Below are 15701 nucleotides of genomic sequence, written 5' to 3'. Positions count from 1 at the left end.
GCAACAGGGGGAGGCTCTGGGAGAAGCTCTAGTTCAGTGTAATGCAAATGAAATAGAGAAAGGGAAACATGGAAGGGGAAAACCCCCAAAACAAGTATTTTAGAACAGAACTTGACAAGAGCATCATGATGTCTCCTGTTCAGCTATTGCAGAAGAATGCCCAAGGAACTCTCCTCTGATTTATTCAAGAATATTCTGTGAAAATTGGTTGCAGAAAATGGAGCTGCTTTCTGGTTTCTCTGTTCACAGACTCTGCAGTCTGGGGAGACAATTAGGAACTGTAGGAGGTGATCCTGAAGGTGGATATACAGGACGTTGGTATAGGGAGAGTGAATCCAAAACAAGAAAACCCCGAACAACTTGATGCTGACTGTGGAATGCTGGAGGGATGGGGTAGGGCAGAAAGCCTTTCAAGAAATAACTGCAGTATTTAAGAAGGGGTTTGTAGGGATTATAAACAAAGTGGGGTTATGTGAGCAGTGAGTGAGTAGCCTTTTCAAGAGGTTTGTGTTTGCTTTTCCAAGTCAGTGGTAAGTAATCCCAGGCTTCCTTAAATAGCCACATGGTGTGTACATGTCTTAAAGTCTTAAGCTAGTCTTAAACTGATCTTAAGGAGTAACCACAGTATATGGGTAGAGCTGTATGAGGAGTTAGTTTCCCAGGGGGTTAGGGACTTAATGGCTGTTGATTCCTCACTTGTGAATTTTCTGTTTACCAGTTTTCATGCAGATTCCTGGCAGTGTGTCAGTGTGCAGTGTGTGTTGTCAAGCCAGAAGGAGGAACTTCCGTTGATGTACCTACTGTCATCCCCTTGGTCTAAGTTAGCAAGGTGCTTGATTGTTCCTGTGCCTGGGGCAGGCTTGTTAGCAGAACTGCTGCCTCAGGAGTGTCTGCACAGGTTCATATCAAGTCAGTGACCTGCACTCTTAAGGCCAGTAAGTGGAGATCTAAAGGCTAGATCCTGAAGAGTTTCCAGAGTTGGGCAAGACAAGTGATGTGTTTCTCTTCGGTGAGGTATGAAGCAATCGCACTTGGATGATGACAAAATTGCTTCTGTAGTGAACTAAATATCACTCAAGTCAGATTCAAAGACATCTAAAGTTTTTCTTTTCCTCTTTAGCTGCTGCTGTGACCCTCCTGTCTTTACATATAGCTTGCATGGCAGCCTATTTTCCTACAGTCTTGTGACTGATTCCAAATTTTAGAAACAGCCTTATTTTTTGAGTATGCAGCTTTTAAGTGTGTAGAAGACCATAAGGTAACATTTTTCTATTCGTGCATCTTTGCTGGGAACGCTTTTACGTGGCTAGAAAAATGTCCTCAGAATTCTGTTTTATTCAGCAATGACCTCGTTGCAAAAATAATCATTGAACTTGAAACAGTCACCCAAGGAAAAGAATCGTGCAGCAGCATAGCTACCAGAAATAGTTCCATGTGTGGAAATGCCCTGTTCTCTGAAAGCTCTTGCATTTCGTGTGTTGGTGCACAGGCAGAGCTGCAGGAAGCACCACTAACGAGTGTGTGGTCAGTCTCATTAATTTTTGCAGTTACTGGGTATGAAGGTGGTGAGGCCCTGGCACAGGTTGCCCAGAGAAGCTGTGGCTGCCCCATCCCTGGCAGTGTTCAAGGCCAGGTTGGACAGGGCTTGGAACAACTTGGTCTAGTGGAAGGTGTCCCTGCTTGTGGCAGGGGGGTTGGAACTGGATGAGCTTTAAGGTCCCTTCCAACCCAAATTTTCCTTTGATTCTGTGCATTATGCTCAGAATGTCTGAAAGCTAACTGTTGCTGCTTAGAGCTTTTGAGATTATTCACTATGTGCAAAGCTCAAGGTGGACAAGACTTTTGGCATGTCAGTAAAACAGTTAGATGCTTCACTCATTATTGCTATGGGGTTTTTTTCCCTGGCAGTGTATTTTTTCAGAAAAGCTGGAATTTGTATCTCTTGGATGTTCCTTTGTGAAGGAAAGTCTTTGACCCAGTCAGTAAAGTGTGCCTGATGTCACCAGTACAGTTTCTTCAATGCAGTATTCTGCTGCGTGGTTTTAAAAATATTATCAGAAGAAACAGTAATAAAATTCTTAGGATTATTTTGGAATTATTTGGTTTAATGCCTTGAAGAGCTTTATTTCGAGCTGTGTGCACTGGAAGGATCTTCACAGATCATCAGATATAATCTCTTCTTGTTACATCCACGTAAATCTTTCATAAGCAAATCACAGTACATTTTAAGGTTTCTTTAGTCTCTGCTAGGTCAACTGGAAAGCTGTCCCAGAAAGCCCATTATCAGCTGGTTGAACCTCTTATATGACACACCTTATACATACTTTAATGTTGGCATGAGAATAATTTAAATAGATTTTTTGCTTTCCTTGGGCTTCTCCTTTTCCTAGTCCCATAGGACAGCCTTCCTTGTCTTCATTTTGCAGCCAAACAGCCCAGTTTCTCTCAGTTCCCTCCTGTGCAGCAAGGCTTAATACTCCTTGTCTGCATTTATTTTAGCTTGAAGAGCTACTAGCACCTGCAAATGTTTTTGCCTATGTCAAGGATTTACTGCACCACCCATAGCTTTGGAGCATATTCTTACATCCTGGGGGTTTGAACAAAGGAATGGAGGGCTAGGGCAGTGAAGATGACGTGTGGTCTCTGATTGTCTGCCATTTGCTCAGGGTGGATTCATCAGTCATAGGCAGTTTGAAAACCATAACTCATTTCCTCTGTTTGCTTCAGTCAGGTCTCTAATCTCACATCCATTAAGAGTTATCTCTGAATAATGAATGGAGAACACATTAAAGAAGGGGAAAGGGCAAATATAGTGCTTAAAAAAAAAGGGGGGGGGGGGCAAGATTCCAGGTTCTTTGTTTTTTCCCTCCCCAGCTTTCTTTTCATCCATTAGCTTAGCATCAGTTGCCAGAAAAAACACGGGAGGAGTTAACTAAGCAAGTTAGTAGTAGCAGCATAAGATGTGACAAGAAATGAATAGCAACTAAGTGTTGCCAATGCCAAGTTGTATAAAATCAATCTGAATTCTTAGTATGACAGCTGCTGGCCATGTTGGGAGAAATCACAGATGCCATACCTCTTGATAGGTTTAGTAAAGCTTTTCTGACACTGTCCTGCTTGGTGTAATGGCTTTAAACTAGAAGAAAGTAAATTTAGATGAGATCTTAGGAAGAAGTTGTTCCCTGTGACTCTGGTGAGGCCCTGGCACAGGTCGCCCAGAGAAGCTGTGGCTGCCCCATCCCTGACAGTGTTCAAGGCCAGGTTGGATGGGGCTTGGAGCAACCTGGTCTAGTGGAAGGTGTCCCTGCCTGTGGCAGGGAGTTGGAACTGGATGAGCTTTAGAGTCCCTTCCAACCCAAACCATTCTGTGATTCTTTAGATGCCAAACTTGGCTTTCACTTGGTGCAAATTAAGGCCATCAATCCTTGTCTTACTTTTCACAGGTAACTAGAGGAGTTATTTTTTCTTCTTTCTACAATTATTTTTAACATAAACAGCTCTTGCACCTTCCCTGAATTTTCCCAAGCCACCTCAAGTTCTTCAGGCTTTACTCACTGGCCAAAGGTCTAAGATATGCAACCTCACCTATTACTCTCTCTAGAATCCCTCCAGTCTGCCCATGTCTGAGCCAAACTGCACAGCTGAAGTCTTACCAGCCTCATACAGGAATATTTTCTACAAGACTCAGACACTGTTTGTGCATCCCACTCGCCTTCCTCATGATGAAGATGATTTTTCCCGCATCTGGCTAACTGGTGACACACTGCATTTGATAACTTTGCATTTGTGTCTGCTGAATTTCCCAGGACTTTCTTCAGTGACATTAATCAGTCAAAAGCAATCTGAATTATAATCCTGTCCTCTATATAGCTTATACTTTGCAACTTCATCTTTTCTTGCCTAGCTTAAGTACAATAACCATACTCACTATTCCCTTATCTCAACCATGGAAGTAAATGTGCCTATCATGAAACTCAGGGCAGACGGCTACAAAACATCTCACAGAACTTACATGTGGCTTATTTTCTCTGCCCGTGAGTTTTCTATCCACTTGATTACATCTTCACCTAAGCCTTTTATAGGCATCTGAGTTGCTTCTATCCTAAAATCACAGAATGGTATGGGTTGGAAGGGACCTTAAAGCTCATCCAGTCCCAATCCCCTGCCACGGGCAGGGACACCTTCCACTAGACCAGGTTCCTCTAAGCCCCATCCAACCTGGCCTTGAACACTGCCAGGGATGGGGCAGCCACAGCTCCTCTACCACCCTCACAGGGAAGAACTTCTTCCTCAAAGCTCATCTAAATCTCCCCTCTGTCAGTTTAAAGCCATTCCCCCTTGTCCTGTCCCTACAGGCCCTTGTCAAAAGCCCCTCTTCAGCTTCCTTATCAGCCCTTTTAGGCACTGGAAGCTGCTCTAAGGCCTCTTCTCTCAGACTGTCTCCATGGCAGAGGTGCTCCAGCCCTTGAAGCATCTTTGTGGCCTACTCTGCACTTACTTCAACAGGTCCACATCCTTCTTGTGTGAAGTGTCACTGAAACCTGTCTGTAAACATGTAATCTCTTAGGTTTATGTCCTCTGCTAGACATTGTATAATATGCAGTCAAGTCCTAATTCTCAAGTTAATGGCATGCAGTTTTGTTTAACCACATCTCATGCATTCCATTAAATACCTCAGAAGGAGATGGAAAAATATGTGCTGTCATTAATCTTGCAGGATCAGTTTTCAGCATATAACTTACAGAAATCAGTAATGTTACATACATTATTCTGAGGTTACAAAGGTAATCTGGGGTACATATCTGAGATTTATTTTTTGTATGCTTTGATCTAAACTTTCAGGAATATGTATTTGTGAGATCAAATTAAAGCTTTATAAAACTGATCTGAAAACAGTGTTAGACCTGAGTTCCAGAAAATGTTGAGGATTGTCTTTGGCTGCTGAAATGGAAGGGTATCGTCCTGGGTATGCTGGTGGTGTTGACTGGGTGGTTGGATCAGGTCATTGCAGTTCCAGGCTCTGCTGCCTTTGGCAGTGGCACCACTGAACAGCCTACAACAATTTGAGTCCAGCATCAGCTGGGTTTGTTGTGCAGTGGTTCCTTAGACTGGTCAGCTGTCTGGGTATTTAATTTAAATGTTGTAGATGGAGTTTAAAGTGGCTTCTGGTTTTACAACCCTTCGGGAAGAATGGTTAGTAACAGGAGAGAGTGTCTGGGATGGTGGTGTTTCTGGGGATGTTCAGATGCTCCTGCTACTGGAGCTCACAGACCTGTCAAAGTATTGGTAGAGCATGTCTTGCTTCCATTTTTGTCCTGTTTGCTTCTGACTTCCACTCAGACTCAGACATCTTGGAGACACTTCCCTGAGATATTAGACTTGGCAATGAAAGTTTCTCCTATTGGGTGCAAGTTTCAAGTTGTCAATAGAAATACAAAGTTTAAAATAAACAAATTTCTGTCATGGCTTGAAACTGTAAAAACCCAGTCCAGAGTCTCTTGTCTCTGTCATAGATGAGAATGAAATGTGATCTGGAAAAAAACCCACAATCCCCTTTGAAGTAAAACCCAAAAGAGAAACTTCAAACCCCAAGTTTCTGTACCCTCGTGAGCTGAGCTTACTGAAGCTTGCCTTGTTCTCCCAGTGTTGAAGTAAGTCTGGGAAGGAGTGGGCCTTCCTTAAAGCTGCTGCTGCACATTGGAGTATATCGTACTGTTCTTGGAATACATTAGACATCCCATGGTATGGTGCAGTAGAGCAGAGACTGGGTCACACACACTTACCTAACATACCATGCTGGTTTCTTTATAGCTTGTCTCCAATATGTACTTTTGTCTGTTTTCCACAGGGACACAGCGGGGCAGGAACGATTTCATACCATCACCACCTCCTATTACAGAGGTGCCATGGGAATCATGCTAGTATATGACATCACCAATGCCAAGAGCTTTGAAAACATCAGCAAGTGGCTCAGAAACATAGATGAGGTGAGTAATGTTTGTAAGGTTCTGCAATTGAGCTGTTTGTTGTAACCACTAGAGCATCTGATGAGTCCCATAGAACTTGGCTTCTGGATTGCAGCTTCTTCTGCCCTGGCAAAAGGTGTACATTAACACAGAGGTTTAGGCGCTGTTCTTCAGGTGTCATATCATAATCATAGAATGGGTTGGAACTGACCTTAAAGCTCACCCAGTTCCAACCCCTTTGCCACAGGAAGGGACACCTTCCACTAGACCAGGTTGCTCCAAGCCCCATCCAACCTGGCCTTGAAGACTGCCAGGGATGAGGCAGCCGCAGCTTCTCTGGGCACCCTGTGCCAGGGCCTCACCACTCTCACAAGGAACAAGTTCTTCCTCAGATCTCATTTAAGTTTTCTGTCCTGTATCCTGTCCCTCCACTCTCCCTTCAGCAGTGGCATGAAGGATTGCAGTACTACGCAGAAGTTCTTGGTCACATAAACAAATTTGACGTTTTAGGATACAACTTTGTTTCTGTGTTGGAGAGTACTTAAAGAGTATATCTTCTAATAACTGGGAGTTGCAGTTTTGAAGAGGAGCTGCCACCACAAGGTGGTGTGCAGAGGAGCAACACTAAGGTATAGAATGTGTCACCTGTAGTACTAATCTGTTTCATAAGGATGACTGTGTAAATCTTCAAAGATAATTCAATACAATCACCTCCACTCCCCCAAAACTGATGTCATGAAATATTTGCAAGTTTATCATGGCTGTTGCAGATAGTATGGCAAACATCTGTTGTGAACTACTCCAACCTGCATAGCTGATTTTCATTCCTGTTAGAAGTACCAACAAAGAGGCTGGTAAAATTTCAAGCCAGGTCAAGTGAAGCAGAAGAAACTGATGTGGGAACATTCATTGCGTGGATCCCCAAGATTTCATTCTGTGAGAGTTCTGAGATGTTAGAGAGCAGCACAATTTCTGTGGGAGTTCTGAGATGTTAGAGAGCAGCGCAATTGTTAGTGCTTACTTTTGTTACACTGCTCCCAAATGGAATAAATATTTGGATTTTCCAGCTTCATTATTTTCCTAGAAAGCAGGAAGATGGCTCTGCAGAGCTGAGTGTCAGTAGATGAGGGCTGTCGGTCATTGCTAGTCAAAGCATTAAAGCTGGTGGAGGAGCAAAATTGTGATACTGAGACTTGAATTTCCTAACATGAGAAATGGAAAACTATACTGTTTCTGGAAAGGTACACTTCTTGGTGGGTACAGAATGGGGGGTGGTAAGGCAACAGAGGAAGAGATTTAATGATGAGTTGAATGTAAACTTGAAACCAAGGTCTTTAGCTTCTGCAGTTGCTTTGTTTAAAGAATTTCAGTAGTATCCAGGAAGTTGAATAATGGATGTCATTCATGCCACTGTGTCTGAGAAGAAATGGTTTTGCTGACCTTAAGTGCTTAAATCTGTCTCACAAACCTCTGCAGTTGATTCCAGGTGCACTGTGAAAGCTGGATGGTTACTGCAGTTTTGTAAGGGATTTATGACACTTTGGGAAGCTTTTTTATTGTGGAAGCAGCTCACTAATGGAGTGACTTTGCAGAAATCCTAATAGAATTGTTTAGGTTGGAAAAGACCCTAAGATTATCAAGTCCAACTGTTAACCCAGCACTGTCAAGCCCACTGCTAACCCATGTCCTAAAGCACCACATCTACAGATCTGTTAAATCCCTCCAGGAATTGTGACTCTACCACAGCCCTGGGCAGACTGTTCCAGTGCTTGACAACCCTTTTGAGGAAGAAGTTTTTCCTCATATCCAATGTAAACCTTCCTACAGTGCAACTTGAGGCCATTTCCTGTTGTTCTGTTACTTGGGAGAAGAGACCACCTCCACCTTGCTACAACCTCCTGTCAGGTAGTTGTAGAGTGATAAGGTCTCTCTGTCTCCTTTTCTCCAGACTAAACACCCCCAGTTTTGTCAGCTGTTCCTCATCAGACTTGTGCTCCAAACCCTTCACCAGCTCCATTGCCCTTCTCTGGGCATACTCCAGCAACTCAATGTCTTTCTTGTAGTGAGGGCCCAGAACTGAACACAGGATTTGAGGTGCGGCCTCACCAGTGTCGAGTATATGGTGACAGTAAGACTACCCTCGTCCTGCTGGCCGTGCTGTTGCTGACACAAGCCAGGTGCTGTTTGCCTTCTTGGCCACTTGGACACAAGCTGGCTCATGTTCAGTTCCTTTTTCACCAGGCAGTTTTTCATCCACTCTTCCCCAAGCCTATAGCATTGCATGGGGTTGTTGTGACCCAAGTGCAGGACTCGACACTGAGCCTTGTTGAACGTCATACAGTTGTGCTCAGCCCATGGATCTGGCCTGTCCAGAGCCTCCTACCCTCCAGCAGATCAGTACTCCTGCCCATCTTGGTGTCACTCGAAAACTGACTTGGGGGTACACTTGATCCTATCCCCTCGTCCATGTCATTGATAAAGGCATTAAATGGAACTGGCCCCAGTACTGAGCTATGGGGAACACCACTTATGACTGGCTGCCAATTGGATTTAACTCCATGCACCAACACTCTTTTTGCTCAGCCATCCAGCCAGTTTTTTACCCAGAGAAGAGCACACCCATCCAAGCCATGAGCAGCCAGTTTCTCCAGGAGAATGCTGTGGGAACCAGTATCAAAGGCTTTACTGAAGTCCAGGTAGACAAATCCACAGCCTTTCCGTCATCCACTGAATGGTCACCTTGTCATGGAAGGGGAATCAGATTGGACCTGCCTTTCATAAACCCATGCTGACTGGGCCTGATTGCCTGGTTGTCCTGTTTGTGTGACATGATGGCACTCAAGATGATCTGCTCCATAACCTTTCCCAGCACCGAGGTCAGGCTGACAGGCCTGTAGTTCCCAGGTCCTCCTTCTCACTCTTCTTGTAGATGGGTGTCATGTTTTCCTAACTTCCAGTTAACTGAGACCTCCAGGAGATGTTCTGGATCTGGGGCTCTTCATCACTGCCCAGACTGACACTGCCTCCTCCCATCCTGACACCATGCAGGAAACACCAACTCCTCACCTCCCTGTTACATGTTGCAGTCCCCTGCTCTGCTTTCTGGCTTTTCCAACCTGTTTTCCTTCCTTCATGGCTCCCACATTTCTTTGTTTAGGTCCTGTTTCCGTCCCTGGTCACTCCTTCCCTGCCTAATCTCCCTTATTGTGGATCAGCAAAATGGGGAGGAGAAAGCAATTAACCAACTATAGAAAGTAATTAGGAGGGCTGATTTTTAGTCATAGCTTGTTACTCTGCCACTCCAGTGCACAAAGCTTGGCAGCTGTAGATATGGGGTAGTTCTTGTCCTGTAATGATTTGTGCCATCATTTCTGCAATGTGCTTTTCCAGCACACTTAACATCTGACACCTTTTAAGTGCCAGGCAGGAAGCTGATTCTTTTCCTATGTCACTGAATGCAAACTAACAAAGATTTGGTAGGCTGGTGTCATTAACTAGAAGGATCTGTGTTTCAGAAACGAAGACTTCATGTTTAAACTACTGAAATAAAAAGGAAGGGGAAAAATAACTGGCATTGGGATGATGATAGAGCTGCGTCAAGCCTGTAGCTCATTCCACTTCCAGGTTTTATGAGCAATTTAGTCTGAAAAATGATGTCCAGCAGTATTTGTTACAACTCAGGAAAGGGCAGGGCACCAAGACCTGTAAATATTAGCCTGGACTTCAAACAGCCTGGAAGTACAACGTGAAGTAGATACTTACTGTTTGTTGGGAGAGATGTGAAACCAATCTCTTGTCTTGTTCTAGCATGCCAATGAAGATGTGGAGAGGATGCTGTTAGGAAACAAGTGTGACATGGAAGATAAAAGAGTTGTCCCTAAAGCAAAAGGCGAACAGGTAAGTGTCGGACAAAAGCTTGCTTAGAGAAGTAACAAGACTCAGCCCCAAGAGGATGTGCCAGGGAATGAGCGAGGGAGGCTGCATTTATGAATGGTTTGCAAGTCTAGGGAATGTTTTCTCAGAAGCTGCATTGCAAATAAGTCCAGCTGCAGTTTGTGCTGCTTTGATACCTGAAAGTTTCCAGGCATCTTTTAAGTTACTTACCACATGCCAGGCTCATACGGTATCTGTGATCTTATGTTCAGACATTGACTTGTGATTTAATACACTTTAATTACTGTTCCTGAATCATTAAGTTCCAAATCTTCTTTTGTGACACTTTGCTTAGTTAGTACTTCTGATGCCTGCTACAGCTGAAAGAGTATTACATGCTTATAAATGCTGCTAATCCCCAAGTTATCGCAGCAGCAGTTGCATACAGTAACGCTAACCTCTTTTTTCTTTTCTGCTTTAGATTGCTAGGGAGCATGGTATTAGGTTTTTCGAAACTAGTGCAAAAGCAAATATAAACATTGAGAAGGCATTCCTCACATTAGCAGAAGACATTCTCCGAAAGGTAGGTGCTCTACAGGATTCATTTTAAAAAAATACCCTAAAATTTCAGCTTCTGTCTGTTGATGTTTACCTGAATTGTTGCAGCTTTTGACTCTGGCATGCTGAGACAAACAAGTACCTGAAGGAGGAGTGTTGTACACCTAAAGCTTCTAAAGCTCATTTGATGTTTGATTATTGTAAGAGTACTATCTAAAGGGAGTAGTGTACATCAAAGAGCTAAGGAACTTAAATTTGTAGGTGTTTGGACCTTAAACTCACGGTTGTGTCCTACATGGGCTTGAAATTAAAACATTTCAGTTGTCATGGAAAAGAATTGTCCTTTACCTGCCACTATCTCTATCAATGTGCAGCATTGTGTAAAAACTCTTTGGCACCTGTTGGGAAGAGTTTAGGTGTTGTTGACAGAATGGAGGGATGAGCTCTGTCACCTCTACCTTGCCTCCGATGGTTACCCCCCCTTGGCCTCTGTGTTTCATTGGAGGTTTCATTGGACGGTTATATCACAACTGAGAGAAGAATGCAGGTCACCAGTTAGTCCTGGTGGTTAGCTCCTCTTCCTGAAACTTAGAGCATACTATGAGAATGGTTCTCTTTTCTGTGGCCTCTACCCAAACCTTTGTATGCCCAGAGCTACAGGATACTGCTGCACTTGTATTCCTGATACCTTTCATTGGCTTCCAGCAGCTGCCACCACTTTGTTGCAGGGTTGAGATGGGTGGCTTCAGGGCTGGTTCCAGTTAGCTGATGGACTCCTCTAGCCAAGGGCTTGATCCAGGCAGTCACCCCTGTGCTGGCACATTCCTGCTTGTGGTCAGGTCATGCCTCTTCAGCACTGAAACTCTCTGGAGCCCAAGACACATGGATTGGCCAACTCTAGTGTATCTGCTGTTGCTTCTAAACAAATGAGCCTAGGTGAATTTTTCTGTGCTTCAGCTTAGCTGTAGGGACTGCCCTGTGATGGGACCACCTTCATCACTGTCTGCCACCACACTCTCATGTGAATCCTGTTCGTAATGTCATCCTAGTTAATTGCTTAAAAATTTAGTGCAAGGTCAGTGCTGGATCTTATCACAACCCTTTTAAATACACATCTGCTCAATCACGTCTGGTTCGTCATTGTAGTGCTGAGTTGTTTTTAGTCTGTTTTATGACAAGTTTTATGTGAGAAACTGGGTGAAAATCTCTGCCCTTTGGCAAAGAGGGAGGTCAGGCTGGTGAGTCCTGCTGACCCTTCTGACCTCTCAGTTTTTATTTTGGTGTATTTATCTGAAGAGCAGAGGGGATTGCTTCTGCAAGACTGGGACAAAGAGGGGAAGAAAAGGAATACAGAGACTAAACTGCAGCATTCTGGTGAATGTTTAGGTTAGTTTCTAAAGTTAGATGTTAGTGTCTGACCAAAACCACTTGACTTGGATTTTTGCCTTGGTCCAACCAAGTTTATGTCCAGTGACGCAGAGGAGCCTCTTCTGTCACTGCCTCCAAAACTGCTGTCCTGGTTAACTGGAAGGCAGATGCTTGTGAACAACCTGTTTATCCTAAATGACTCAGTGGTTTTTAAGGTCATTAGTTCACATAATGTATCTGCAGCTTGTGTTAGTTGTACGCTGTGATTTACTTACTCCACCAAAGTCCGAGTGTCAGTTTCTAAGAGCAGGATCTAGAAATAGGTTGAGTTTACTTTGGGGTGGTCTGAGTTCAAGGTTTGGTTATTGTTTTGTTTTGTTAATTTTCCAGCCTTCCAGTTGTTTATTTAAAGCCAACCAAACAAAAAGCCCTCAACTGGGTTTGCATACTCTGCTGCAGGGGGGCAGGAGGATCTCTTTGTCCATAGTTTATTCATAACATTATTTGGCGGTGTAATTTTTTTCTGTAAGCTGCTATCTCTTCAGCTCTGAACACTTTCTTCCAGCATACCTCACAAGTCATCTAACTCTCTTTACTTGTTTCATTGCAGACCCCCGTAAAAGAGCCCAACAGTGAAAATGTAGATATCAGCAGTGGAGGTGGGGTGACGGGCTGGAAGAGCAAGTGTTGCTGAACGTTCTCCTATATCACCAATCGCCATCCACCGCCCCTTTTTTCTCGCTGCAAAACAAACCACTCTGCCCGTTTTTTAACCTTAAACCAATGTTTTGTTCCTCATCTTAACGAGCTCCTGTCTCCCTTTGGTTTTCCATTTAGGACAGCTTGCGTACTCTAATTTCCTCAACAACATCTATAGGAAAATCATCCCCGTGACTTCATTTTTTAATGTACCTGCTCCACTTACCACTATGTTTTGGTTGTATTATAGTCCCATTCCTCCTGACATTAAAACATATAGCAATCAAGTTCAACTCTACTCTGCAAATTGTATAAGAATAAAAGTTAGAATTAACAATTTATTTTGTACAACAGTGGAATTTTCTGTCATGGATAATGTGCTTGAGTCACCATATTCTTTAGATGCATCAGCCAGAGAGCCAGGAACACTCTCGTTTTCGCCTTGAGTCTGTGAATGGGGTTTGTTTTGTCCTGTGCCTTATGTGGAAAGGAACTTTTAGTTTCACTTTCTTTTCTTTTCTTCTGGTGGAAGCATGTGCAGGAGACGTACCATCCATACTTGACCATTTTAAACTACCGAACTCTTTCGTGATTGCTTTCTGTAATTGTTGATGTAATGCATCGAGGACAAAGGGTGGTGCAAAAACAAAAAACAAATGACATTTAATCTGCTGTGTCTCCTTTTTGGTGATCTAGCCATTCAAATGTTCCTGCTGCCATTTTTTTTTTCCTCACTTGCGGCTCTTTCCTTTTGCCTGCATGCTGCTTTTATTTGCATTTCTTCATGGTGTGATGTGTTAATTAAAAGGATGGCAACGTGGTATGTTTGCCAAAAATTTAATACAAAGCACTGATTTAGCTTTCAAGGTTAAAAGTGTCGAAGATACCTACTAATTTACCTCTAGGCAATGTCAGTCCACTAGTATATCTTTCTCTCTCCTCCTGCATAGCCGTTGGGTTTTATGATATGGAAGAGTTCTTTGCATGCACTAGTTTTCTATGGAGGGTGATGTGGTTGTCTACTTTATGTGTATGAATATAACATGCCGTTCCCAAACTGACAGCAGTTAACATGAACTTTTCAGTTCTCTCTTCCTGTTAGTCGCTCGGGTGAGTCGGTCTGTAACCTCGCCAAAGGCAGAGTGAAACTAGATTTAAAAAGAAAGGGGAAAGAAACCCAAAAGTTGGCAGTTTTAATTTATTACCTCCCTGAAAACTTTCCATTTTCCAGTGTTAAAAGCTTGAGTCATTGGTACTTGGGTCAGTCTGGCTCTTGATCCATGCTGTGGGAATGCAAGGGGGGGGATCCCAGTGGGGCTCCATAGCCCCACTGGGATTCACTGGCTTTTCCAGCTTGCCTTCTCACTTTGCCCAGGCTCCGGTGTCACTGACAGTGTGGCCTCATCCTTCTGAAGGGGAAGGGGGTTAAGGACTGATGGTCCCAACGCTGTCGCTTGCTCCTTCCAGACTGGGTGCTGGGTCTGCCAGAGTTGTCTGTATGTTCCCCTGCTTTAAAACACCACTCAGGAGAGCTGAGAACAAAGATATTTTAAATAGAAGCTTCTTCCTTCCCAAGCCTCACATTCTCCTTTAAAGCTGGGCAGGCTCGTGCTTCACTCTTGTCCGGTCGGGTCTTGGACTGTCTCCAGTAAATAACTAAAGTAGTAAATAGCTCTAACTTACTTTTAACAAAGTGATGGTGTTTTAACATTGAATTGCTAGTTTCTGAGCGGCTTCCCGTGTGGTAACTTGACTGAGGTGTCTCCTTTTCCTCTGTATTTTGGCATTTTGTCTCCGTGTGTGTTAACCCTTCCCAGTTGAGTGGCTGTTGGGGTCAGGCAGGACGCTGGGATAAGTCGGCACTGTGGTGCTTCTTGCGTCCCGGCATTGTAAATAAGAGTACGGCTGCCTTTTGGCTAAACCTGCACTTTCTAACCTGATCAAAAAGGGAAAAATGGAGAGCTGTACCTCTAGGGTCTTCTGTATAATCCTTGTTTTAAATGTGAGCTTTTTATTTGCTTCCAGGGGCTTGGCTCCCTCTTGTGTAAGTCCCGTGGGATCCTTGTAGACACTATTCATTGCAAGCCAGCAGGTAGAGAGCAGGCCACTCGCTGGTACTACCAGCTCCCACCTCAATTTCCTATTCCCCTTTCCCAGTTAATAAACTGAAATATTTCTAGATGGTCTAGTTCTGTTCATATGAAAACTGTTGAGTTTTAATTGTGGGGCTTGGCTTTGTGGTGTTGTGGGGTGCAAGGCCCAGCCGAGGAGGAGTGAGCAGCAAGAGGTGATGCAGATGCTGAAAGATTAGAAATAATAATAATCATGTTGGAGGATTTTGCAGTAACTTTATTTCTGCTGGTATCTAAACTTCCTGCTAGTTATAGAAATAACTGCTTGGGAACCTCTGCTTGGAAGACATCCCCTCCCCAGCCCTGAGCATGGAATGAAGCTGAAGCCCAGCCTGGAAAAGGACCGAAAGTAGCTCTCCCTGCGCCAGCCTCCCCGGCTTTAGCCAGCCCAGCTGCTGGAGGAAGACTCAGCGCTACCTTTATGTCACGGCAAATAAAGCAAAAATCATGTAACTTAATTAAATTGGTCATGATAACCTAAAACCCGAGGTTGAATCTATCCTACAAGCATCTCGGACACCCTTTGTCCCATGCCGCAGTGGTGCGGGGCAGGGGTGGAAGCGGTGCTTTGTGCTCTCCGACTCGGACGGTGGAAAAAACAGCATCAACTTAAGGTCTAGGATTAATTCCCATGCCTACGATTTTTTACTTAATCTTGTAATATTTTTGCTACTCCACTCTGGCTTTTTATTTAAAACACATTCTTTTGTACCACTTAACTGTATCAAATTGTATAAAAGATCACTGTCCCATTCTTGGTCATACCAAGAGCAAATAAAAGCTTTTATAAACTTGCATTGGTTCCTTCCTGGGCCCTGTTAGCCTCCTTTTGGGCCGAGCTTTCCGTTGGGGCTGTAGTGGCTCTTGGACCTGGCAGCTGCAGCTGCTGGGGTGTACCAGTAAAACCTGGGATGCAGGAGCTGATCGCTGCTGCTGAGGGTTATTGGTCTGGGACAGGGCTGTTGCTCTGTATCGTTTGCTCAGAGAAGTTATAGGCTGTTGTTTCTTCGATGCAGGGCTGTAGGAAGTGCGATGGTGTGTTCTGTGTAGAACAGCGGAGGGGGGTGCACCTATCTCTCGCGGTGCAAGTCAGACCCCCGGGGAT

The 15701-nt window shown here is 44.0% G+C and overlaps 1 protein-coding gene across 2 annotated transcripts in view; it reads left to right on the top strand.

Moving 5' to 3' along the window:
- Window positions 1–15342, top strand: part of RAB10 (RAB10, member RAS oncogene family) — a 54207-nt gene extending 38865 nt beyond the window's left edge. The window contains exons 3-6 of one of the 2 annotated variants that reach the window (XM_080616986.1): window positions 5849–5987; window positions 9774–9863; window positions 10321–10422; window positions 12376–15342. In XM_080616986.1, coding sequence (XP_080473112.1) covers window positions 5849–5987; window positions 9774–9863; window positions 10321–10422; window positions 12376–12459 — 415 coding nt within the window. In that variant the 3' untranslated portion in view covers window positions 12460–15342. The remainder of the gene's footprint in view (window positions 1–5848; window positions 5988–9773; window positions 9864–10320; window positions 10423–12375) is intronic. The other variant, XM_080616987.1, reaches the window with a different exon arrangement.
- The last annotated feature ends 359 nt before the right edge of the window (window positions 15343–15701 follow it).

Source organism: Psittacula echo (assembly GCF_963264785.1).
Source record: "Psittacula echo genome assembly, chromosome: 4".
Lineage (NCBI taxonomy): Eukaryota > Metazoa > Chordata > Aves > Psittaciformes > Psittacidae > Psittacula > Psittacula echo.
Note: the sequence above shows the minus strand (reverse complement) of the source record. Positions and strands in the feature narration are given on the sequence as shown.